Source organism: Melozone crissalis, unplaced genomic scaffold (assembly GCF_028551555.1).
Source record: "Melozone crissalis strain CALT ecotype California unplaced genomic scaffold, PUWL_Pcris_2 ptg000045l_1, whole genome shotgun sequence".
NCBI lineage: Eukaryota > Metazoa > Chordata > Aves > Passeriformes > Passerellidae > Melozone > Melozone crissalis.
In genome coordinates, this window is record NW_026535823.1 from 6,882,489 (window position 1) to 6,909,363 (window position 26,875).

The 26,875-nt window shown below is 42.1% G+C and overlaps 1 protein-coding gene across 6 annotated transcripts in view; it reads right to left on the reverse strand.

Annotated features, from left to right (window-relative positions):
• Window positions 1-4,045: 4,045 nt before the first annotated feature.
• Window positions 4,046-26,875, reverse strand: part of RABGAP1L (RAB GTPase activating protein 1 like) — a 225,455-nt gene continuing 202,625 nt past the window's right edge. For all 6 annotated transcript variants that reach the window (XM_054286067.1, XM_054286068.1, XM_054286069.1 and 3 more), the window contains 7 exons: window positions 17,817-17,909; window positions 10,459-10,569; window positions 8,644-8,748; window positions 7,384-7,467; window positions 6,822-6,893; window positions 5,535-5,732; window positions 4,046-5,127 (listed from right to left, as the gene is read on the reverse strand). In XM_054286067.1, the coding sequence (XP_054142042.1) occupies window positions 4,975-5,127; window positions 5,535-5,732; window positions 6,822-6,893; window positions 7,384-7,467; window positions 8,644-8,748; window positions 10,459-10,569; window positions 17,817-17,909 (816 nt within the window). In that variant the 3' untranslated portion in view covers window positions 4,046-4,974. The remainder of the gene's footprint in view (window positions 5,128-5,534; window positions 5,733-6,821; window positions 6,894-7,383; window positions 7,468-8,643; window positions 8,749-10,458; window positions 10,570-17,816; window positions 17,910-26,875) is intronic.

Consider the following 26,875-nt stretch of genomic DNA (forward strand, 5'->3'; position numbering starts at 1 on the left):
TGGTTTGCATTGGTAGTACCATCCATGTATTATATAAAATACAAAAATAAGAGAAACTGTAAGGAAATTAGTACAGCCCAGGATTCTGGTGGTATCAAATGAAATTTATGACACCAAATCCTTTTGATGTATTTATCCCCTTGTCGTTCTGTTTCTTATATATTATTCTATATGCAAGATATAGTTCTCCAAAGATACATATATATTCCTTTACAGGTTAAATAAAAGCAAGTCACACTGGAATAAGAAAATAATAAAAAGTAATATCCTAATTCTGTACCCATTTTTTGTTTTTCAGGTAAAAATAGCATGAAATACATTCAGTAGCAAAGCCATTGGGACCCAGGAGAAATGGAGAGCCCTGTATTCCTGGAGAATTGGCCTGTATGTGTTAAGTCACAATCCTGAAATAAACTGTGTAGACTGCTGACCTGGGAAGGATCAGGTCTTGATCAATGCGGAGCATTATTTATCCAGTTGCAAATTCCTTGCATTTCCCAAAAGCCACCTGTGGATCAGCTCAGTTCTAAAGGCTGCTGTGACCTCCACCTCCCCTAACACCTGAGAGATCCAAACTTGAGTGTTTCATCATGTCTCCCCTTAGTGTTATTACCTGGAAGAGCTAATGGGACAGTTCCCAGTAGGATATTAGCACAACAGAGTGACAAATAAATTAGTTTTAACCTCTGTGTTTGCACATCTGGTGCAGCAGCCCCCTCAGCAGGGTCCAGCTGGGACAGAGGGTGCTTGTCAGCTACAGCAATCCCTCAGAGCTGAGGGAACATCTCTGCCCTCTCTTCACAATCAATCAGACATGACACTTACTATGGTTTTCTCTCCAGCAGCTGGAAGAACACCAGCGCTGTCAGGTAACAGTGCTTCTGGTATCAAAGCCAAGGTGTTTAGGCTTAAGGAGATGGGGCAGAAGTTGCCAGTTATCCCTGAGTCTAACAGTAAATGAAAATCCTCTGAGTAAATGAAAATCACCTGATTGTAGTTCTCCCATGCATACAAGTAGTTTCATGGATTTCACTGCAGCTACTTAGTAGAAGGAAGGGAACAGCCCCACCTCGATCCTGTGGAGAAAGCATGGCATGTGACTGCCAAATGTTGATACTTTAGTGCCAGTAAATGCAGATTTTTATTTACTCCTAAACTACAACTTTCAGTCAATGAGTGGCATCAGACCCTGAAGTCAATGGGGCACTTCATGCTTTGTGAAGGGGCTGAACTCTTGCAATTCTTGATTTTTTATCTCCATCTCCCCTTGTAAATGGCTGGCTTTATTTCAAGTTGTTCTTAACACAGTAGCAGAGATGATCACTTATCTTCAAAGAAATTTCAAGGGCCAAGTAAGAGAAGTAATTTAAAACACCTAACAACGAAAAAAATACTGCATACCTGTGTAAGCACTTTAACTTAGTTGTAGTAATGTAACTCAGCTGTAGCAAATTAAATCCTCATTAATGGGTGGGACAAGGGTGGGTTTGTCCACTGGCAGTACTGATTTCATGGCTGACCACCTTTCCTGAGACTGTTTCTGCCAAACCCTAATGCAGATGCACCTCAGGGATTTCACAGTTTCTTGGCTTCTCTACACATGGTATTTTATTTTTTTCTTTTTATTCCTCTCCAGGTACATTTAGAAATGTAAACTAAGTGGAATAAGTCCTATTACTTTAGAATATTAAGTTTAGTTCACAAAGATAATACAAGACTAGTTCACAAATGTACCACATAACTAAATCAGCCTTGCTTCATTTAGCCTGTAAAGTGTTACAGTCAAAGGAAAACCAACATTTTAAAGTGAAAAGGAGGACTTCCCCCCCCCCCCCCCATATTGGGCATCACAGGAAGAGATTGTAGTCCAACAAGATAAAAGTTGTAGTAAAAATATTCTTTGGAGGTTTGTTCCTAATCAAAGTAAAGACTTTATTTCAGAATGGTGCATTCTTAATAAAATTTAAAAATAGGTTTTAGTTCCACATACATATTTATAAAATTCAAATTAATTTTAATAAAAGTTTGATCTGAACACATAGTTTACTACAGACTCAGGGAAAAAAGGTTGATCACTCCAGATTTAGGAGCTATGTTAGCTGTTCCAGTGCCACATGGAAACAACAGTTTCAGTGAGACCTTGATGATATTTCCTGCTGAAAATCTGAGCAATAAGCCAGCTATCCCTGACAAATCCACCAAGGATATGTGTGTAGCTGGTTCTGTCACTAAGAGATCTCTTTTCTTGCAGGAAACTAAATTTCCCAGTAGCATCTATAGTCAGCAGATAGAATTTTAGCTTGCCTGATTTAACCATGGAGTCCTGCTCCTTTCCTTCATTCTGAATATTCATCAACATAATGCCATAGAGCTATTTGCTTACTCTTTCAGTATATGCTGAGAAGATGCAGTTTCCACCTAAATTTTAATCTTCCAAATGCCATTGCTACAAATGCTACCTTGGATCTACAGCTGGAAGGTGGAAATTGTTTAGTGCCTTTAGGGTCATTGCTTTCTGAAACTTCCTTTGGCTGAGGTAAGCCAGCTTCCATCTGTACAAGGGCTTGAACTCATCATGGCTAGCAGGTAGCAAAAGCTCAACTTCCAAAGTCAGAAAGCAGCTACACTGAGATAATGGATGTTGTGTCAAAGCTCATTCTGTGAAAAGTGGTGACCTTTTTTACCAGTTCCTTTTTGATGAATTTGGAGAGTCCCACTCCCATGATCTGCTCATTGGACCCTTTGAGGTGATTTAACTCATTCACTTGACAAAAGATGAACTGTAGGGGGATAAATTCACCCACATCTTCTTTTGTTGTTGTTTTTAATTATCTCCAGTACATACTACAAGGACAAGGGACAGGACTGTACAATGGGTGAGCAAGAGTGAGCTCTTAACTCATCTGCTCAGGGAATCATAGCCTAACACATTTCTTTACCCATTCTTACTGAACTTTTCCAATTATGGTTTTAAATCCACTTGTAAGTATTATTTAAGATAAATGAAATGAGAAATTCAGACACTTGTCAAATAACCAGTTTCCCTCATAGGCATAGTACTCTCAAATGCAACAATCAGATGTTCACCAGGTCTCCTTAAATGTCACTTCAGATTTATTATGAATTCAGATTCACATTCTGAATGTGAAACAGAGCTGGTAAGTGAATGACTAACACTGGGTTTAGTCAGTCGAGAGAATGGAAACATTTATGCAAATATTATGAGCAAGACAGTGACAAGGGAAAAAGACCTTTGATAACATTTGCAGAAGAAATACCTTCTATTTTTTTCCCTTTTTGTTCCTCACTGTATTAATAATTCCAGATAATCACTGTCTTGAAGGTACATTTTAAAATATTAAAGTTTTTAACCCCTTATTCTTAGAAGAGAGAATTGTGTCAGGATGGTGATTATATTTTGATCTTGACTTCTATCAGCTGACTGCCTTTTGGAATTTTTCCTTTGGCACTGATAACATTAAATTAGTACTACCCTGTCGAAAATAATTCACAATTATGCTTGACAACAAAGCACAAGATGGGTATTATTAAATTTTATTGCACAAAACTGACAATGTATGGCATTCCTTAGAATTAAAAAAAAAAAAAGGATCAAAACAGAACTAGTGTCCCTGGAAAAATCTTGTAAATGAAACAATTAATACACAACATTTAGTCCAGCAATGACATTTACCTGCAAGACCATCTTCAGACATGACACGTATAATTAAAAAAATATTCCATCAGTTCAAGCAATAGTTTAATTTTCCATGAAATAAGTATTTCTATGAACACTTTATGTTTAGTCAAAACAAATGCTTTTGAACTTTCTTACCTTAAGAGATATAAAACAACCAGACAGGTTTGGGAATCACCAGAGAAGTCTACCCCCACAGGAAAGTCTAGGGCTTGTATTTCACTTGAAAATGCTTGTTTTTATAAAAATAAGTAATACCAACAAAGTGTTTCCAAGCCAAACACTTCTAGCAAACAGATCTTGTTTCTATGGTATTTCATTCATCAGTGCAGCACAAACCTCTTGTGTACCTCATTTCTGTGTCAAATTTGGAATCTGAATATAGACCCAGGGCAGAGTTTTCATTACTTTTATTCACAAAACCTACCCTTTATTGCACAGGATTTACAAAAGGTCAAAACCATGCAAGGTCTCTGCTCTGCTTCTCAGCAAAAACATCAAATAAGTGTCAAAATCGTTCTCCCTTTATCCCAGTGGAAGGAATTATTCCTTGGAATTCTTAATATAAACATGAATTTAAAAAAGGGAACTAGGGAACTTTAGGTTAAATTCCAGTTGGGCTGTAAATAGCTTTTAAACAACGGTGTTACAAAAACTGCACTGCTTGTATTTCTGAAGAAAAACCAATCCAAAGGAAGGAGTTGTAAGGGAAGCTCATAGCAATTGTGCCAGGAGAGCACAAGCCTACCTTTGCTATGGCCTAAGCTTTACAAAAAGTGCTTTTCTGCAGGATGCAGTTGCTGAGATAAACTTCTGAGATGGTCCCAGGGCCTAAGTTATCCTCAATGTCTTACACTGTGCTTTCTAGGGAGAGATGATGCTGCAGTACTGTACATTTTCCATTCTCTCTCTTCCTCCAGAAGAAGAAAAAGCTTCTATGCAAGACAATAATAATTTCAAATTAGATGTGTATTAAAGACCTAGTTTTGAAATATTTATTTAACATCTAGTCATATAAAATAAAGTGTAAAAGTATGAAGGTATCGGAACGTGGCTTTCAGCAAGGCAGTATGGGAAGTAGGAACTCAACATAAACCAGGACATTTTTTCCCCCCTTTGAAAAAGGGTCACATCAGAAAATGAATGAAAAACACTGAAGAATTTCACTTCAAGCCTGCACTCCTGCCTCATTGTCCTTTGCCCAGGAGGAGAGACCAGTGGAAGAATCCTCCCAGGTTTGTGTTGTTCTTTGTGCTCTGGGGCTGGCCGTGGCTGGACTATGTGCTGCCCTCTCTGGGAGGCACCGGCGGCTGTGGCGGCGGCGCCTGTGTGCCTGTGGCCGTTTTGATAGAGTTCAGCGTTTTGCTAAACCAAGAGTTTTTGGCAGCTTGGATTTCATTCATAAGGGCTCCTCTCTGGTGCTCCAGCTCCTAAGAAAGCAGAATAGTCAGAATTGATCAAAACCTCATTAATTAAAAAAGAAGCATCCTCACACTCAGTCCCTGCAGTCCGGCACTTACTTCCCTTGCAATCTCCCAGGCACTGGGGAGAGAAGACATTCAAACTGCTGAAACAGCAACAGATATTTAGACACACACAAAATCATCCTCTTCTTTTTAAGACAGCTTTTTTTTTTGGAAGTTCAGATATACAGGCATGCAGGTATGTGCTCCCTTTTGGAACAATTTTTTGTGTGATTCAGAACAATTTTGGACTGAGCATGAGGTTAAGGTAACCACCCTGCTGTACTTGGACCAATTTTTTGTATGATTCAAAATAATCTTGGGCTGAGCATGAGGTTAAGGTGACCACCCTTCTGTACTTGGATTCCACATACCTGAATTTTGCACTTGGCTTCCACGAGCTGCAGTTTGGTCTGTGCAAGCTCCAGCTCCATCTCTCTCAGCTGCTTCTTCAGTGCATCCTTCTCATCGTCTGTCTCGATGCCTTTGTTGTCCGTGCTTACAGCAGGCACCTTCAGTGCCCCCTCCTTGCTGAAAATCTCACTGCAGTGTTTGCAGGCCATCACTTTGCCCTGAAATACCCAGAAAGCTCATTCTTAATCTATGTTACAGGAGTTGTTCTACTTCCTGGAAGAGCTATTTTACTTGTCAGACTGCCTCAATCTCAAATCATCTAGTACTGCAGTTTTTATAATTGGCACAAAAAGAATTTGAGTAGTTCATGAACAATTTCCAGGGTACGTTAACCAGTATAAAAATTCCTAAAATTTACTTAGTATGCTCTAAGCACACAGACTTTGCTCCTATATTAGAGTCTTCTTGCTACCAAAGCTTTGTAATATTTATGTCAGCACAACTCAGAAGAGTAAATTATGTCTGAGTAGATGAAACAGCTGGCCTGGCTTGCATAGACTAAATCAGGCTATTGAGCTATTTCAGCAGAATATAGGAACATCAATCCTAGAATTATTTTATGTTATTATCAATAACATTATAAAGTCACCAAAAAGTAACAAATCCAGTTCAGCTTGAGTACTAAAGAAATATATAGAAGCTACAGCATAGGGTAAACAACTCTGCCTAGTCAGAATTATTATTATTATTAATATTGTTATTATTATTACCACCTATCAGGAAACTTTTAACTCTTATATAGGTGTTCCTGGTAAGAGTTTAGAGAAGGGAGAGAAGCCCCTGTGGATATTCTGGGGATAACCCTAGCTGTGCCATTTGGTTTAATTACTTAAACCAATTCTACTTTAATTACAGAAACCCAAATGTATAAACTTTGTCCAATCTGGCCAATTCCAATCCCTCTGCTGTGCACACTTGAGAAACAACATGTTTTGTCTTCTTTTTTTTCCCATTTAATAAAAACATCCAAGTAAATATTGTTTTCTCTACGTTTTTACCAGAACCATATATTTTAACAGCAAAAAGAAAAGCCAAGTACTAAATACACTTCCAGTTTGAGAGTTCCATAGTCTCTGATGCAAGAAAAAGAACCATGAAAGGAAATAAACCCTTTCCTTGTTTACATCTGCTGAAAAATGCATGTGGGGCTATGTGCTTTAAGTTCAGCTCCCACTTCAGTTCTGTACCCCTGGCATTCAGCAACACCTGTGTCAGAAACACCCCCTGTGCAGAGACACTGTTCTCACCTTCACAACTTCCAGTTCATCCTTACTGGCTGCTTGTTGCTTCTCCAGCCTGGTGCTCAGCTGGGAACAAATCTGGAGCAGAGAAAGCAGTCTCTTAGCTCAAGTTTATTATGCTGAAGTGGAATCTGTGTGGTTTTTAACAAGGGTTTTTGCTAGAACCAACATTTCTTAAATTCTGCCTCAGTATATGCATTCCCCCTGTAACAACTCCGCTGTTGCTGCTAATGATAAAAATCCAGCTGTATTCAATACAAAACCAGAATACAGAGACAGGGACATTTTATGGATGAGTTGGTTGATGATGTTTGTACTGCATTATGTCACAAAGTACAGAAGCATTCACCCTACAGTACTAAAATTAGCTGAAAGACAGGTTATTCCTGACTGCCTAATTAGGAGACTATTAGGAAAGCCACAAAAAGATTTATGACAAATTACAACATTGCTCTCTGAAAGCCTGAAAGGTGGAGCTTGTTTGACGGATGAGATCTGCAATGCTGAAAATTCAGCCCTTGTAACAGGTTGAAAGAAGAAATATGAGAGAGGGTCTCTGGAATGGTACCTGTTTATACTCTGCAATAATGGCTGTGGTTTTCTTGATCTCAGATTCTGCCTTCTCCAGCTGCTTCCTGAAGACTTCCTTCAGCTAGGGATTGAAGGAGAGAAGTTACACAGTACACTGACAGAACTTCCCAAAACGTGTCATCACATTGCTTTCTTTGTGTCTGGCTGTGTTTCCAACAACTCTACAGCTGCTGCTTATGAAATTCCAGTTCTCAGACAAGTGTCTGATTTACTCAGTTTACAAATACTGATTATATCAGTGATAACCAAGAAGTCTATACTGTGGTTATAACCTTTATCTCTGGTTAGAGAATTCTCCTGTAACTTAATTCCCATCCTCTGTGTTAAATGGTGGTATATCATGGCCCACAGAACACAAAGAAAAGCATTACTATTAAGTGGGGTGTACTGATTTAGTTGTTGTTTTTCTGCACACTGTCACAGCAGGTTTGGCCAGATTGTTTGTTTGTTTGCAGATGGAACAAGAAGAATCTCTCAACACTGTCATTTCCATAGCAGGAGGAAAATAAATCTGCTTGGGTCTGTGTCACTGAGTGAAAACACAGGTAACTCATCCTCCTTCAGAACCACTCCACTTGGAGAGGCCTTGGAGTAGGAAAAGAAGCTCACTGCCTTACTTATGGCAAACAGAGAGCTCCATTTTAGAGAGACACAATGAATTAACATTAATTGTTGCAGTCACTGTTGCCAAAGAGCAAAAATAAAAATCAAGGTATCACTTTTGAAATCTGCATGTTAGATATATAGGATTACAGAACAAAGACTGAGAATTTTGCAGCTGAGTAGAAACCAGGTTTAGTCAGCAAACTTCTCCCACCCCTGTTCTTCTGCTGTTGGCTTCAGGCAGGAACATTATTTAAGTGATCCAGCAGCTGAATCCAGAATGGGCTCTTAAAAGGCAACAACTCCTCCAGCTCCTTCATTTTGATGTTTAAGAGGTCTGATCACATCTCCTTAGCTGAGACTGCTCACCACCAGTGACAACAATCATTACAATGCTTGTAAGAGGATAAGCTATGAAAAACTAAACATTCAAAGCTCAATTAAAAAAAAAAAAAAACCTACTGAAAAATGTACTTTGGAAAAAAAATTACCCTGGCACTACAAACTTTTACTTGAAACTGCATTTTCAAATGAAGACAAAATCATTTTCACGATTGCAACACATCCACACTTTTCTGCATATAATTTTTCTTGCATTTACTAACTAAATGGTAAAAGCTGGAGAATGCCTTACCTGAGCAGTTTCCTCTTCCTGCTTCCTTTTCTCTTCCTCAGTCTCCACTAGCTTCTGTTTGGTCACAAGAAGTTCCTTGTTCAAAACATCTGCTTTGTCTTCAGCCTAGAGTCAGAGACACTTGTGTAAGTCAGATGTTCTCCGTGCCAGTACAAACGCACTGGGAAGCACAGCTCAGAAATACACCAGGTTCAGGTTTTAGCATTGCCTTTTCCTGCCTTCTAATGGCACATGTAACTTTTTGATATGAAATCCCCATTTACTGAATTATTTCACTGTGATTCAACACCTGTGCAAAAGGATCCTTAGGCCAATTGTTTACCTATGCCCAGGTGGCACATAAACAGATAATATATCCTAGCACAAACAGTGATGTACAGAATTTTTGTTAGGAGCAATATTAATCTAAGTGAGGGCAGCATGATTTACCTCCTGTGTAACTTCAAATAACTCATCCAGTTTTTTAATCTGTCAGCAGGGAAAACATAACTGTAAAATACTTAGGTGCATTGTACCCTACAAAGTGATCAGGCAAACGCAAGTGTAAGAGACTATCAGGACCACCAGGAAAATGGTTTATTGGTGCAAATAACTATTATGTGAAGAAACCTGATAATTGAGAATATAATTTTCTCTGGAAGGACCAAGCTTGTGGTGGCACACACTGGGAATCCTTTGTTTTTGTGAGCACTGTCCTCACTGATCATCAGGAGAGAAATTACAATACATCCAAACATTTCTCAATGTTTGGATTTATTCTGTAGGCCTCCCCAGCTGGAAACACACATAGCAGTCACCACCCTTCCTGTTCAGTAATGAAGTCCAGACAGGAAATGGTTGTGGCCAATTAACACTGACTTTGCTGAAATTACAGGAGGGAAAAGGGCATTGGAAACAAGTAACCATATAGAACTTGTCTCTGAGCTGAAGTTTGGTTTTCTACTGCTGTGGTGGTATAAGCCCTTCTGCTACAGTAATAATGATTAATGAGGATATTAGTGGTGTTTGAGGGCAGCAGAACCAGCTCCACCATCTCTATGACTGAAGAGATGGATTAAGGATTTCTTCATTGCTAAGTGTGTATAACGTGTATGGGAGGGGAAAGGAAAACAAACGGTGCAAGAATGGAAAACTGATGAGATTAACATCTTAGAACAAAAGTATTTAGGGATTACAAGGATATTTATGATGAAAGACCTGTTTAAGATATGCTTTGAAGGAACTTCAAATTTTTCCTCCTTTTTTGTGCTCATTCCAGTTTCTCCTAGCACCTGCAGTGTAGAAAGAGGGGATTCAGTGTGTGGTTCTCTGAAAACCATTGTGTCTGGGGCAAAGGGCTCTGAAAGCTGCTGCCCTCCACATTCCAGTCTCCACAGGGAACACCAGCAGTTATCAGTGAACACCCAGGAGCCCGTTGAATTTGTGGTGCTGTGCCACTTCATTATCTCTGAATTTTGTTGGCTGTTCTAGAAGTGCTGTGAAAAACAGATCCACACAGACATTTTGCAATGCTTGAAACTACTCTCCCAAGAACTACATGACACCTTTTTCAAGGAAATGTTTGTTCTTTGCTATCTGCCTAAAGGTTATGGCCTACATTTTCTAAACTATCCCCAACGGAGGAGATGCAATCAGTCTTGGCCAGACCCCACTGAGTGCCTACAGTGGCACATGGAAATACAGCTGACTACAGCTAGGAGTGAGGCTGTCAGGAAAATAAAGGCAAAAATAATTACACTTTGAATGTGTTCATGCTTTCACTTGAGCACAAAGCAGGGCTCCTCCTGAGCTGGGAGCCAGCTCAGTTCCCCTTACCTGGTCCAGGTCATTCCTTAAGGCAATTTTGCTGGTCACAAGCTCATGGGCAAGGTCATCGTTCTCCTGCTCCAGCCTCATGCTTGCTTCTTGGAGCCTGCGGTTCTCCCTCTGTGCAAAGAGAGGAACAACCAGGAAAGGAAATTAATCCTCAGGAAGAGCAATGAGCAAGTGCATGGTATGTGCCAAACATTGAGAAGGCAGGAGTGCACATTAAGACAGGACTGCTGCTCTGGGAAACAACAGTGAATTAAGCCAGCAGTGCAAATGCAGCTATTCCACTTCCATCCCACTGGTTTGTGATGTGTAAGGGACACACTGATTGTAGTGTTTCCCTGTCAAAAATAAACACTAATCTCTCCACAAAAGCACTTGGTTTCTGCTTGCTCATCATCTAAAGATATCAGGCAGATAAATCCCACCCAGCAGCAGCGAACAGGGACCAATTAACAGTTACTCATAATAATGCTTCCAAGCAAAGTAGAAAGCTGCCCTGCTCCACTTTACAAAATCCTGCCTGCAGGGATCCATAAAAATAGTCCACTTTGTAGGTGAGGCAATGCCAACTTCCCCTCTCCTGTGAGGCCAGCAAAGAACAGCATTCAACAGGGAACTCCCTACAGCTCCAACATCCTGTATCACCATTTGTGCACTGCTCTGCACCTCCTGCCACTGACACCAGAGTGTCCCTTACAGTGCCAGGTGGAGAGAGGAGCTCATCCCTCAGCCCAGTACCTGCTGGGGGCAGTGACAAGAACACAAAATGCACAACTTGTGCTGCAGGCTCTTGCTTCACTGCCCTCCCTACCCACTCCACACAGGCAGAAATGACTACCTGGAGCATTAACCACGGGAGGTGAAGGAACAGGAGAATGAACAGTCATTCACATCTTTTAGAAATCTGTGTCTGCTGCTCTAGAGCTGAGAAAAAGAACCATGTTCAAAAGATGCCTGTGGGTCAGCAGACTTCTGGGGGTTAAACATCAAATACAACTCCTAATTTTCAGAAGAACACAGCCAGGTGGGACAGACAAGAGGTGCCTTCCTCCAAATGGATTTTATGAGAAAAAAACTGTGCTGGCTTTCCATCACTGTCTATCTTTTATACCAAACAGGCTGCAAAGGGAATCTCTGCATTATGGAAATTCAAGGAAAAGCACCACGTTCATTTGGGAACTCATAGGTGGAAAAACAATAACCTATATGCTGAGATTTCAAAAAGGACTTTATAACTATAGAGAAAGATAACTATGTTCTCCAAAACAGAACAGTGAAAGTCCAAATATATCAATTAAAGTCCATGATATATAATAACATATATATTAGCTCTTGTAACATTTTTCAAGAGTTGTTCAGTGAATGCATTCCTACAAAATGATTTCTTGCATAAGTTATTCACCTGTTTTCACTTCTTCCTATTCACCAGCTATGAAATTGCAATTTTTTTTTCTGTTGCAAGCAGATTTTGCATGTTTGCCTTAAACAAAACCAGGAGCTCTAAGAGGATGCAAATAAAGGTCTCTTCTGTGTGGGAACTTCCTCTGTGGCAGGAAGTGGAACCTCTACAAATTTTCTCTTGTTAATGTGACCCTATTGTGTAACTAGAATAGGCACTGCCCTGTACAGGGAAGTAAGATGGTTTCCCTTCCAAAAGATTGTACTTTGAATAACTTGTTTTGTACAGAAGCTAAATAAAATGCCTTTGTCTTAACACAGCTAAAATAACCAGTGCTAAAACACACACAACTTTAGGGATCTTTCTTATTTTAAATGCACTTTAGTCTGTTTGGGACAAAGAATTTTAAAAATCAAAAGTAAATTTTTTCTCTAAACATAATATAAGCTTTAAAGCGTAAAACCAAATTGCAGTCAATAATGATAATACTAATAACATCTCTAACACATAAAGATGTGTTTTGTTCAGACCATCTTAGAAATGCTGATTTTTACAGACACGGCTCTGCTGGTTGTCAGAACCTGAGTTCACCTAAAACTTGAGACCTGAGTCAGACCAGGCTCTGCAGCACCAATACCTTTTCACAGGGACGTTACTTAGAGGAAAAAAGCAGAAAGTTCTTATGACTTTGACAAAATAACCGAGTTGGCTTTACCATTTTTGGTCTGTCTTTGCCAAAAGCTTCAGTGTCTGCCAAGCAAGGCACGCAGTGTGAGCTGAGAGTTCCTGCTTTGCATTCGCAGACAAGTGGGTAAGCAAGCTCTGTGCTTGGAAATGCACTATCCTCCTCTTAAACCAGGATTCACATGCCAGGTTGGAAGTGAGTTAAAGATCGCTTACCTTGGGCATCCAGTCAATAGCTACAGGATGTTTTTAGCTCATACACCAAACTCCAGCTGAAAGGCTCTCACAGGACCACCTTTACTCCTCCTCCGCCCAGGGCAGAATGCCTGATTAGCTGGTTTGTCTTTCTCAGCTCCTCCCCCCAGGTCCAGCAGTGTAAAACTGCCTCCCTTCTCAGGGGGAAACTCTTTAGTCTGCCTAAGTCTAAATAAAAACTAACAGGACACAGTAAAGACAGAAAGAGCAAACAGCGCTCTTCACATGCAGCAAACTATCTCCATAGGCTGTGAAATGTTTAGAGTTTTATGAAATATGCTCACAATGACAAAGTTCAGCAGATGGAGCTGGTCTGTCACAGCAGGACTCACATCAGAGGCAGCATTTGTAATGGCATCAGCCAACTAGTCAGACCTGCTAGTTGTCCCTGGTGTAAACAGACAGCTTCCTGCCTCATCTCCACAACACTACATTTACTATGACAACCATTTCCTTCTCCTCAGTCTCAGAAACTGCTCAGTTTCTATAGTAAAATAACAGATCTCGCCTTCCCAAATTCCTCCTCCTGGTTACTGAAGGTGGCTGGTGAAGTCAGGTTAGCTTTTAAAAGGAGGATACTGCATTTCCAAAGAGGACAAACAAAGCTGATACACACAAACACAAATCAACTTACCTCCTGTAAAGTCACAGACCAAATACTGCTTTCAACCATTGGTGTAAACACAGTGAAAACAGGATATAAAGAAATTTCTAATACAAAAAAAAAAAGTTGCTTATTCTTCACTGGGTTTTTTGTCAAGAGTTTTAGAGAGAGATGCTCCCGCTTCCATCACACACGGGGTGGAAAGAAGATGACAAGCTCGAAAGCAGTAGGCAAGCCTCAGTTCAGGATGACTGAAAGGCTGAACTCCACCCTCTGCTCCCTTCCAGGCTGCACCAAGGACCAGTTCCTGAGGAGATTAGTGGCCATGATGCATCCTCTCTGTGCTGTACAAGTGGGGTGTAATGAGTCACCAACCTCCTTAAGCAATTCTGTTTCTGTTCAGCAACACCCTGTGCTGGCTCAGGGAGGGTTAGTTTCCTTCATGGTGGTTAGTACATGTTGGCTTTGTGCTGGAAAAGGTGTTGATAGGACAGAGATGGTTTGGTTACTGCTGAGCAGGGCTTGCACAGAGCCAAGGCCTTTTCTGCTTCTTGTAGCTCCTCACCAGTGAGGGGCTGGGGGTACACACCGAGCTGGGAGGAGGCACAGCTGATCCCACCTGCCCCCAAGGGACAGTCCAGCCCACATGGCACCAGGCTGAGTGTGTAAAGCAGGGAGAAAAAGAAAGAGGGGGGAACCTTGGAGTGTTGGCATTTGGCTTCTCAAGTCACTGATATGTGTGATGGAGCTCTGCTCTCCCGGAGATGGCTAAACAACCACCTGCCTGTGGGAAGGGGTGGCTGAGTTCCTTGTTTCCCTTTATCTACTGACCTGCCTTTATCTCAACCCACAAACCCACAAGTTTTGTCACTATTATTCTGGGGATTCTCTCCCCCACCCTTGTGGTGGAGTGAGCAAGCAGCTGCCTGAGTTAAATCAAGACATCCAAACCCCAGATCTCTGAGTGTGAACAGCTCCTCAATGATGGAATTAAAACATTATTAAAAATCACTTTCTGGACATGAGCAAACCGAGGTCTTTGTAAACCCAATGGAAAGGGCTCTTGATGTTGGAGGAGCTCCAAAGGAAAATCCTGTGAGCGTCCATCCAGAAACCCAAAAAGCTTTTACAGCAAGTGATCCAGGGAAGCCTCTCAAGGTAAGCAACACAGAGGCTCCTGGAGGCAGCTGTGTTTTCTGTTTGGTGATTCTGGAGAAGCATTCCCCAAAGTGCCCCAGCACAAGTTTTAAATAAACAACAGACAATGTCCCACAGCAAAACTCATCATGATTTTCCTCATGGTTAACATTCACTTGCCCTGACTGAATAAAAATGATCAGTGTATTCATTTTTGCTTCCCCTTCAAAACACAGAGGAGGCTGTTACAGAGAAGGCTATTATGTCCAAATTACACATTTATTCACACAACTTCTCCATTGCACAATGAGGTCGACAGAGGAAAAGGTGGAACAGAACAGCAGCATCTGCTTGCAAAACTCCAGCCCTTCTTTGTACAACTACTTCCTCTTTATTTTACATCAGTTCCCAGGCTCACTTCTGGAATTTTCTCATCAAGTCAACCCAAATTTTCTTACATGAGGCATTCTCAAACACAGAAATAAAACTCCATAATATTTAGAAAAACATCAACCTGAAATCTATTACTATTTTTTCTACACATATGACTCACTTTTCTTCCTAGCTTCTATAGGGAATTTGTAATTTAACTAAAAGTTACAAAATTTGGTGACGAACAACAGTTTAGAACATATTTCACTTTTGCACCTTTTAAAAATCTGACAAAAATATGGTAATTTGTTATAAACAATGGAAAATAAAGTGAAAACATCTCCAGAAAAACTTGTACTTTTCCTAAATAATACTTGTAAATACAGAACAAAACAAACACCAAAATAATGGCACTCTTTAATACTGTTCTTCTGGTAAATCAAACCCCAACATGTGAAATACGTGCTGGGCAGGAACTGCTGTGTTTAACACAGCTCATGGGAGCAGATGAACTGAACCTGTCAGGCAAACACAGCTGGTTCCTGGGCCAGGCACTGCAATCCCAGCCCATCTCCCTCTCTCTCAAGAGGCCATTCAGGCACTTCCTCTCAGGGCTGTGTCATAGGGAGGTGACACTCAGACATCCTTCATCTCTGCAGCTTACTACAGCCTGTGGGCGTGACAAATTCCTGCTGGTAACAACAACCCTAAAAACTATAGCTAAAAACTATCAATTGATTTAAAGCTCTTTTGCTTCCTGACCCATATGAGGGACATCCTGCAGGGATCTCTACTCCAGTGATCCATTCAAGAAACATCCCCTTCCTAGGCAGCAAAATCCTCACTTTTTTTTGGGATGGGAAACTGTAAAAATTCCAAGGTTGTGGGGCACAGCCCACAGAGCAGGAGCTGACAGCAGAGCTGTGCTTGCAGGCAAGGCGGGCTTTTGTCCTTCCCCAAGCCAAGCCTGGCTGCTGGAAGCCCTGCAGAGGTGGTGCCCAAATGAAAAGCATCTCTGACCATGCAGGCTGCAGAGTGCTCTCCTAAAGGACAGGCAAAAAGCAAGGCTGGCTCTCCACGCGCTGCCTGGGAGGATCCACACAATGACATTTTCTTGTTGCCCTTTGGAAATGCTCCTGAAATGTCAGTTCCTACAAAACCTCAACTTCACATATCAATAAAATCTAACAAGCAAGAAAAGGAACAAAGAACATTTACAAGAATTTTTCCATCAACTGAAATACCTGTCCAGACTTTGAAGTTAATATGCAACTAACCTATTACAGGGACTGTCTAATCACAGCATCCTTAAGAGGATCAGACCCAACACAGCTTAATAAAAAAATCCACAGTGAAGTTCAGAAGCACAAGCCAAAACCCTGGGCTGTGATCCTGACTGTGACAGTGACTCACATCAACAGTGGCCCAAGAGTCACTTCCTATATCCTCATTTGCAGCTTGGGATAATGTTCTTCACAGTGCATTGACCAGGATTAACTAGTTAATATGCTTCCACTGAGCTTTAAAGAACCCTTCTTTGTTTCCTAAGCATTATTTTAATTCCACAGTACTATAAGTGAACCACTAGGAAAATCCTTAAGAGTTAATCAGCAGCCAGTTGTGGTTTTTTTCCAAATAGGTCACACTTGCTATTGGTTCTCAGCAGCTACAGCACTTCTAAGTCTCATAAGCAATAAAATCTCCACCCTTTGGCAGCAAAAAACCTACACTTAAAATATAATTTTCTCACAGACAAATGCTTGAAAAAAAAAAAAGAGTCAGTTTGACTTCGTACCTGTAAGTTTTCTTTGTCACATTTATGAATTAAGGCACACTCTCTCACCACAGATTTCCATTTTCTGAACGTGGTGCACTTTTGTTATGTTCACAGGCCCTGTCAAGCCTGTTGCACTCTGTGTGATTATTCACCCCTCCCCAGCCTTGGAAGACCCCACAACAACCACAGTGGCACTAACATATTAAGGCACAATGAAGAACAGCAGGCAAACAATACAAGGATATGTAAGAAATGTCAGTTCCCAGCTATCCTGGGCAGCAGGCACTAAAGTGCTTCACCTAGAGCAAACTGGATTGTTCCAAACAGAGGGAGGAATAACCAGATCCCAAACTCTCAGTTAAGGCTGTGCCCAGAGGCAGAGCCTCCAGCACACAAAACCTATGGCAGCAGAACGTAGCTGTGACAATGAAAGCAAATACATTGTAAAGATAAGCAAAGCTGACCTGAAATTGAAGAAGTGTTCTTTTTCAGTGAACTATCAAGCTATCATATTAACAACTGAATCTTATTTCTGTGCTCCTTTAAAGAGGAATATCCATCACTATTAACTCTATTGCAGTAGTACCTCAGGACCCCAGAAGAGCTCTGGGTCCCACAATTGGTTTTATCTTAACAAAAAAATTACTGAAGCTTGGTATAAACCGGAATGAATAATAAGGATTGTATCAGCCAAGGAAGAGTTCATCTTCCAAAGTCTCTGTGGATGCCACTGCACACAGCTTGCACTAGAACAATGTGTATTTTCTCCTTTCTGTGTCTGTAGCTGAATCACCCTTTGTTTCTGCGGCTCATGAAGATCTCCCGTAAAAGTGCAACAGCAGGAGAGTTACCTACAAACATATAAACTGAAAGAAGAAAAATATTATATGTGGCTACTTGCAGATGTCTTTAGAGTTACAAATTGTGATTGAAATATTCTTGGGAAAAAAAGACTAAGTCCAAATTTCAAAATGCTTATTCAAGAAAGGGGATGAGTTTGCCTTCACTTCCCTAAGGTCTGCATCCCTGGCACATCCCAGGGAGGTGAGCATGGTACACAAACCTCTACTTAACTGCTGGAGACAGCTCGCTCCTGGTGGGATTTACCAAATTCCCATAGAGCATCTCCCTACCTTGTATCTGTCCATAGGATCCTCCTGCTGCAGCTGGCTCTCTCGCATTGTTTGGTACTCTCTCTCATATTTCTTCAGCTTTTTCGTTGGCACCTGTGGAGCAGATTTGGGAAACATGCGTTTAAAAATGAGACGAATGCTGGAAAAGCTGACTGAAAGCTCTCCCTACCAACAGGAAACTGAGGAAGTGCTGGAGAGCTGCTGCTGAATAAAGTCTCTCCCCACTGTCCCCCCTCCCCTAGTCATTAAGCCCTGTCAAACACTTACCAATACAGCTCACATCAGAAATCTTTCTGTGCCCACTGCTGCTAATTATTCAGACATTTAAAGGGAAACAGAACTGGAGACATTTTAGTAAGACTAACAAGAAGAAAAAAAGCACAGACAAGTGGGAGAAGAGGAAAGAGGAAAGCACATTTTGATACATATGATTCACCAAAACAATGCTTTAGCAAGACAACTGTTAAAAGTGAGATGAGAACAAAGGAGTGCTCATACAAAAGGACCAGACAATTCCCTGGGGGAGATCCAAGTAATGGTTTTATTGCTGAGAGAGTATTAATGTCTAAATTACAGCCTGCGACCAATGCCCTCATGAAGTCTGGCATCAAAACCCTCCCAGGCACAGATGGAGAAGCTGCGGTGCAAGCCAGCAGAGAGAGGTGGCTCAGAGAAATCACAAACAAATTTGGTAAACAGCCATGCAGAAAGGTCAAAACCCAGGCTGCTGGATCCTGGGAACACTTCCACTTCAAACACTGATCAGGAGCCTGCGTTCTTTTCAGCAAAGCATGGGGAGCCTCTGCTTTCCCCTCACCTTCTGGTTGGGTATGCAGTGCTCCCATCTGTCCCTGGAGACCTCTGGCAGCATTACTCAGGTCACCTGCTGGCAGCTGGAGAGATCCCTACTGCCATGTACCACCAGGAGTATGAACACAGGCTCTCCTTGATCTGTCATGCAGATATTCCTATCGCCTGTATTGATCATGTTTAGCTGCCCCTGCTGTGAGGACATGCCACTGTCACCTTGCCTTAGGGCAAAAACTACAGCCAGTGAGCAGAGATCTGAGTTTCTGTGTAGTTTGGGAGCTGTTTTCTCTTTGCTGGTTGTCAACCCTCTTTGCTCTGCAGCACCCAAAGGGACCAAGCAAGTGCTCAGCACTGCTGCAGAGGGAGGTGCAAGTAGCAAACATGAAACCCATGACCTGCAAAGCATTAATAAAGCAGCACCAATTCCCACAATTACTGATGGAACCTGAAATCAGCCCCCTTAAAGCAAACAAAGAGAAAATAGTAAAGATAAAAACATGAAGTGGATTGGGCAAACATACAAGAAAATTTCACTCTGATGACACTTAATAGGGCAAAACACCATGAAATGAAAGTGATTAAATAAGAGATGCTTTTATACCTTTCAACTGAATAATCCTCCTAACACAAACCCAGCCAACTTTGTCTTGGCTGCAGCCTGAAACTGTTGAGGCTATTTAATAATTGTAAGAATTAGAAATAATTTCAGTATAGTGTTTTAAATGAAACAAACCCATCCAAAGCCTGCTCTATCCCATCCTTTCACCAGAATTACTGGACTTTCATTTAGAGAACCAGATCAAAGCTCTCCAGCTGAGGTGTGATAAGGACACCCTCCAAACACAGTTCTCAGGTTCTGCTGTGGAGTTTTGTGCTCCACTATGCAACCACCAGGACATAAAGATAAATACGAGGGAGATTTTGTGGTGCAGCATGGCAGAAAGGCACAACACAGGTGTAACTTAGATGATGATTTGTTCAACCAAAGATGTTCCTGATTCTTGATGCTTTTCATTGAAACTTTTAAAGTGCATACAAGAACTAAGTTTCACTACACAGTGAGACAGACAAGACTTCAGTTCACACAGTGAGTGCTTCAGTAAGAATCCTGCCATCAGATGGAACAAGAGATGAAAAATAGATTTTGTGTCTGTAAATTGATTTTGTGTGTGTAAATAGGGAGATAAAGGTGGAAAGTGAAGGTGAAGATTGCACAGTCCCAACCCTTTACCCCTCTATTGTTATGTGAGCAGTGCTGCGCACCTTAGCCTGGCACTGGGTGATGGGGGCTTCCTCCTCTCACAACTACCAACCATTTCTTAAAGCCTGCTAATTCATTCCATCAACACTTCTCATCTCTATGCTCTCCTCGCTTGTATTTCAGTTCCCAGCTGTGAGCAGGACCACGTGTGGGTGCTCTGGGGCCCTGGAGGGATCAGCTCCCTCATTTAGCACCACAGAGCGATCCACAGCCATGGGCTGGGCTGAGGGTTGGCCTGGCACCCTCTCCAGCAAGGAATCAGCACAGCAACACTTTCCTGGGAATACAGACAGTAAATAATATCTGAAACAAGCATCAGATCATGCAAGTATCAGGCGTGACATAGGAAACAGCTTCCAGCTCTTTGAAAGGTGATAGTGACTGATGTTAGTATCTATTTATGATACAAACCTTAACTGGGAAGTACCTAAACACAGTGAAAATCTATCTTAAGGGGAACTCCCACCACAAACCAGTCCAACTAATCCACTTATCTTGTAAAATAGAAACTGGAGCAAGTATGCCCCAGAACTTTGGCAGGGACTACACAGCTACTGTCTATTCAGCCACATTTCTCAAAGGAGTTTGGTAATTTATTACAGCACTTTCTTCTTCTGAGTATACACTAATAAATGGAAAAAAGGCATTTAAAAGCCCATTTCCATATTTCCCAATTTAATTCCCTGAAATAGTTTGTGAATTCAACAAGGGATTTCTCAGTAAGCACTTCCATAAGTAAGTGCACAGTGCTGGCTATGCTTCAGTCTTCATGAACTGATCCTGAACAAAGTGCTCATAAATTCTCTGTAAAAGCTTCTGCAATATTGATTCATTTTTTCTTTCTTTAGCACCATGGGGTATATTGGCTTGAACTGATACTTATCAAATTTAGGAGACTCTTACAGTGTATAAACATTCCTCATAATTGTTTATCTCAATATCTTATCTCATTGAATTGTTTTATTTTATTGCCTTCAAGTATAAAATCATGTTATAAGTAGTTATATGCAGGGAAACACCCATGCAGAGCATCTTAATAAAACATCCACACAGAAGAACTGAACAAGCAAAACCTCTTCCTGAAAAAACCCAATGGCACCAAACGCTCGAAGGACTCACTGCATGGTGGGAGAGAAACAAAACCATTTTGGTTTGAGCTGCCCCTCCCTGCTCAGACAGGGCTGGAGAGATTTGCTTCAGTTCCTGGCACTCCTGGGCATGCACAGTGCACATCAGCACCTGCTCAACTTCAGGAGACCCTTCCCTCACTCTGATTCCTTCAGCTGTTTACAGGCTGACCTTGCTGCGTTCATAAATCACACCTGTGACTGCTTCCTGCCCTGTGTTTTATTGCTGTAATGCAGCTGCAGCACTCAGAGCAGGCAGTTATGGCTCTGCTCATTTGACAGCCAAGGAAATGGAAGCAGAGATGGGAAGTGATTTCCTGAACATATTGCAGACAGCCAGAGGCTGATCCAGATAGTGAAACCCTATTACTTGATTTCTGATTTCCAGCACTGAGCAGGGGATCTGTTTCCCAGCTCCCCACTTCCTTTCTCTAGCATGCATTAACACTCCAAAAATACATTGTCCCACCACATAAAAATGTAGCCAGTATTCTCTATCTCTTCACTCTTAACACTTTGTTCTCTTTAGTTCTCTATCAGTGTAAAAAAAAAAAGAAAAAAAAAAGCAAATTAAGAACCTGTGCAGTGCCTTCCTTTCTCATTCTTTGAAGCAAGCAACACAATTTTCTGTTTCAGTGGTGATGGATTTGCTTGGTAATTCCAGCTGAGGTGGGGGTCCTGTACCCCTGCAAAGGGGGGAGCCTCCCCAGCCTGCTTTGGGTGGGCACTGACAGTGACCACAGACACTGGGGCAGCTCAGCCCAGCCTCCCTTTTATCCATCCCACACACCTGCCCTGCTGGGAGCCCCAGCACAAGGCAGGCTCTCCCCACTGCTGCAAAGCAGGACCACTTCCAGTCTGGGGCCAGCTCAGCCCCTGCTCACAGCCACAAGAGGCTCTCACAAACCACACCACAAGTGCCTCTCTCTTGAGGAGATGGGAGTTACACTTGTGTGTACTTAATTTCCTTCACTTTATGATTTAAAACAGCATCAAGAAGAAATTTCACAATGAGGCTTGGTTCTGTGAACTTTAAACAGAAGCTCAGCAGATTAGCAATAAAAAATTTCCAATCAAATGCAGTATCTCAATTCACACTCAAAATTGTGCTATTTTGTTCCAGCTAATATCTTATATTTATCAAATATAAGATATATAATATCTTATATTTGAAATACAACTACATCAAGTTCCAGGAAGGAAGCAGCTCTATTTTAAGGAATACAGCTCTATTTAAGTACTTTATTAAGCCCAATGAAAGTTGCAGTGTAACAAAATTAGATTAAAAAACTGACTTAGTGCTATTCTTCTAACTCGTCCTAACTGTGAGCAACTGTATCATCCTCTTCTTAAAATGTGGCTGGCCAAAAGCAATGCAGAGTATCCTGCCATATCTAGGAATAAGGTTCAGAAGTAGATAAAGCCATTTGTTTTACTCCTGGGAGGAGGCAGTAATGAAAAAGAACAAACCCCACAGTACTATGCTGACACAACAGTTCAGGATTGGACTTTAAAGGGAGGGAATGGGATATTGTATTTAGCTATTATGCAGTGTAATCTGAACAACTCTATCTCCAATGAGATCTTAGCCACAAGCATGAAATCTGAAAGGGAAAATTGTAATTTTTCTCTAAAAACCTCTGTTTGGGGTGGGTATTCTGCACAGAAAACCTGCAACATCCATTTGTAACAATTAATGTAGGATTGACATCAGCTGTCTAAAAAGAAATTCCAGGCTGGAGCACAGCTTGAACAATTCCCAACTCTCCTTTGACACCAGGCAGGTAAGGGCTCACTGGCAACAGGCTGTTTTAGCAGTCTGAAAGCCCTGGAAGAGCCCTCCTCCAATGTTTTCACCATGCTGCAGTATCCACTCATCCCACACATCCTGCATCCACCCCACACTGTAAAGCTCCTTCAGCACCACCTGATCCCTGGTTTTTGGGGCACAATAAAAGCCCAGCTGTCAGATGATATTTTACCATCTAAGCCAGAAGGAAGGAGTTGTTCCCTGAAATTCCTTGGAGAGATGTCCTGCTGAATGCAGGCCTGAGCACCTGCGGCACATCAGCATCTCTCCACCTCGTGTTTGGAAACAGAACTGAGAGAAATGCTCTTTTTGTACCAGCCAAGCAGCTCCACCCCAGCACACCTGAGCATCCCTTCCATGCAGGGGGGGGGATGTTTCCTCTTCTGCAAGTCACCTCCTTGCCAGCTCTGTACGTTTAAAAATTCCTGAAGAGTCTTCAGGATTACAGAAAGCCAAATGAAGGCAAAGGAAACCAGCACTGCTGTGAATTCTGTTTGATTTCTCTGCATTAGTCCATTATCAAAATGTCTCAATTGCAATGACACATTTGAAGGAATTTATAGAGACAAGAGAAAGGCAGGTTGCAAAATTTACAGAGCACCTGCACAATTTATTGTGATTCAAGCCAGCAGCAGCCGAGTCAGTGACGCTGGATCATTTCCAACACCAGATCCTTTGTCAGATTTTAACCTCCACAATGTATTTCCATTCAGGAAAATCCACTGAGCCAGGTATAGCCCATTATTCTTCTGCAGCCCTGCTGTTTAAAGATCTGCTTAGTTAGGCTCAGTTAGCAAAACATTGAACTGAGAGTAAGCTGAGACAGAGAGATGTTCAATAAGCCCCATTGTGCAGCAGTCCTGCAGCACCACAGGAAAAGAGAATTTGGATTCTCTGAACTGTAACTCTAAACACCAGTGTGTACTTTTACACTGACCACAGCGCCTGTGTTTGAGAGGCTGCAGGGGAACCTGCACCTACAAAAAAAAGGGCCAAGGAAAGGATGGTCTGCCTGTGGCAGATGCTTTTCAGAATCCCCAAAATGTCTTCCTGCCATCAAAAATTCATTTGACAAATAAGAAATCCTACATATTGGCAAATAAAAAATCCTGCAAAACAAATACATAGGCTTTCCTAATATTTATCTACTGTAGATGTGTAACAACTAGGGCTCTCTTGTGTACAGTTATCATCTCTTAGGCAACAAATAGGAGAAAATTACTAAGGAAAAAAAAAAGGAAAAATCCTAACCTCCAACACTGTCTGATAAAAGTATCTTTACAGTTTTAAGAGTCTTCTCTAGCACTGGCTTCACCACCACCTGAGGGATTTATTTTATTAAAAGCCAGACTCTCCCAGGAGTATCCAATAACCATAAAGCACGAATTAAAAATCTCAGGAAATGGGTCAAGAAGCCATTGTGAAAGGGAATCATTATCGAGTGACATCTTTCATTTTTGGTCAATGACATTCTGGGTCTTTCTGAGCCTCATCAAAGATCCAGCACTATCAAACACTGCATCAGTGGCCTGCAAATGAAAGACAGAATCCAACTAATAGAATTTGCAACTGACACACAGAAAGAACAGTGCAGAGGAAGAACCAGAAACTGTACACATATATTTGAATTCCTGGAAGTAGCTTCCTCAACTGAAACACATGCAGTGCTGACTACAGAGCACATGTCCACAGGACTTTACTGCAGCTTGGAGCTGGGATGGAATCCCATGAGGGAAGCACAGAGGATGAGGTAGTGGGAGGCACATGCTGGGAAAGCAGCTTGCCATTGTCTGGGCAAGACCCAGCTCTTCCTCCACAGCCCTCTCCTCTCACCTCATTGGTGGCAAGCTGATCAGAATAAACCTGCAGAAATATTTCAATTTAATTATTTGTGAAAATGTTCATTGCATCAATACCATTGATAGTTCAGCCCTACAAGCAGCTGCTTAGGAGGACAGTGAGCAGTGTGGGACTGGGAATAAACACTGGTACAGAGAGAAGGGAGGGAATAACAGACCACCTTACTGCCAAATGTAACTCTGCTGTCAGAGGCAGGCTGCAGCAGAAGGGCTGGTGCGAGCCCTGGGATGCACAAGGACAGGGGAAAGGAAGCTGACCAGCGAGGGTCAGCCCTGGATTGTCACTGAGACCAATGCTGTAATACTGCATCTTGTCCTGAGAGAGGCAGCTGGGGAAAAAACTGAAGAGGATGTAGAGCAGAGCCCCCAAAATATTTATGCAGAGTGTAAATGCCCCACAGTGAGAGATGTAAGAGCTGAGAATGCTCAGCACAAGGGAGCTGCTCCAAAGACAAGGCAAGAGGATTGGGACAGAATCTGGCAGCTCCTGCCCACAGGGGAGGGAGGGACAGAGGTGGGGACAGCTCCTTGAGACAGCCTGAAAGCAGGATCCCTTCTTGTGCTGGAAAGGAAAGGGTTCAGACAAAGACTGCATCTGTGGAAAGAGCCAACTGCCCTAAGAGTGACCACCCAAACTCCCTTCCTCCTCTGGCAGCAGCTCCAGGGAAAGATGGGCTTCAAAAGCTGCCAGGGACTCTGTCATGCAAGGCTCCACCCAGGCAGAATTAGAGATTCAAGGAAAAACTGCGACTGGAAGGGCTCCAGGGGGCACACGAACCAAGCTCCTGCTCAGGCAGGGCAGGTTCAAAGCCAGAGCATGCTGCTCCTGAAGGCCTGCAAGGATGGAGATGCCAGGGTCTCCCTGGACAGAACTGCTTCCCTTGTGCTGAGCCAGAACTGCAAATTACACCCATTTGTCAAATGCAATGTCCTGTCACTGTGTGCCCCAGAGTTTGGCTCTCTGCTTTCTATGAGCTTTTTTGAGGTGGCTGGAGACTGCAATTAGTTCCCTCCTGAGCTTTCTCCTCCTCAGGCTAAATGCCCCAATTCTCCCATCCTTCACCATGCAGTCAGACCCTCCCTTTCCCATCAACCTTCCATTCCACTTGCTTTAGCCTGTGAATATCCCTGGTCCCTGTGGGCTCAGGAGGATTCAGGGACAGACACATTTCACGGGCACCTGTCTGTGCACAGCCAGCCTTGGGCACTGCAGAGCACAGGTTATCCGCCACAACTCCCAGCCTGCCCTCGTGCTGTCCAGAGAGGCAGTCCCCATCCTGCAGAGATGATGGAGTTTATCTGCTGGAACCCAGGAAATTGTTGTTTATTGTTTCTTATCTATAAAATTCTTTCTCCGACCCACTGAGGTCTGTCTGGCAGGTTGGGCTAAGGCACACTGCCCATCCTTGGGGCAGTGTTATCTTTTATACTAAAAACTACATGTACACTATTTACTGTAACTTCCCAATACCTATCACCTATGTTAGACAGTGAGTTTCTACCTTAAACCAATCTAAAAGTGCCAACATCACAGTAGAAGATGGAGGCTAGGAAGAAGGAAAAAGGACAGGGCATGCCCAAATTCCTCTGGCTGCCCTGGAAGACTCAAGACCCTGCCAAGGGGCTCAGAGACCTTGGCACAGAGCCCAAGGCCCCTGTGCCTTTGATTTAGCCCTTGGAAAAACAATTACCAACTTTTATATGAAGAATTACAAGTCAAGAAAGTTTAAGTAGAATAATAGTTAGTTTGTCACAGCATGAAAAATAGATTTTGGAGGTTTTTAGAATGGAGGCTCAGGGTCCCAAGATGGAGGAATTTGAGTGTGCCCTGTTTTTCCTTCTTCCTAGCCTCCATATTCTGGGTGATGCTGGCATTTTTAGATTGGTTTAGAGTAGAAACTCACTGTCAAACATAGGTGATAGGTATTGGAAAGTTACTGTAAATAGTGTACACGTAGTTTTTAGTATAAAAGATAACATTGCCCCAAGGATGGACAGTGTGCCTCAACCCGACCTGCCAGACAGACCTCGGCAGGACAGGAGAAAGAATTTTATAGCTCAGAAACAATAAACAACCTTGAGACCGAGAATAGAAGAGCTCTGACTCCTTCTTCAGCTGCCAGGCTGGGAAAAGGGACTTGCTGACACATCTTGGGGTCACTCTGACCAGCAGAGAACCCGAGATTTATCCT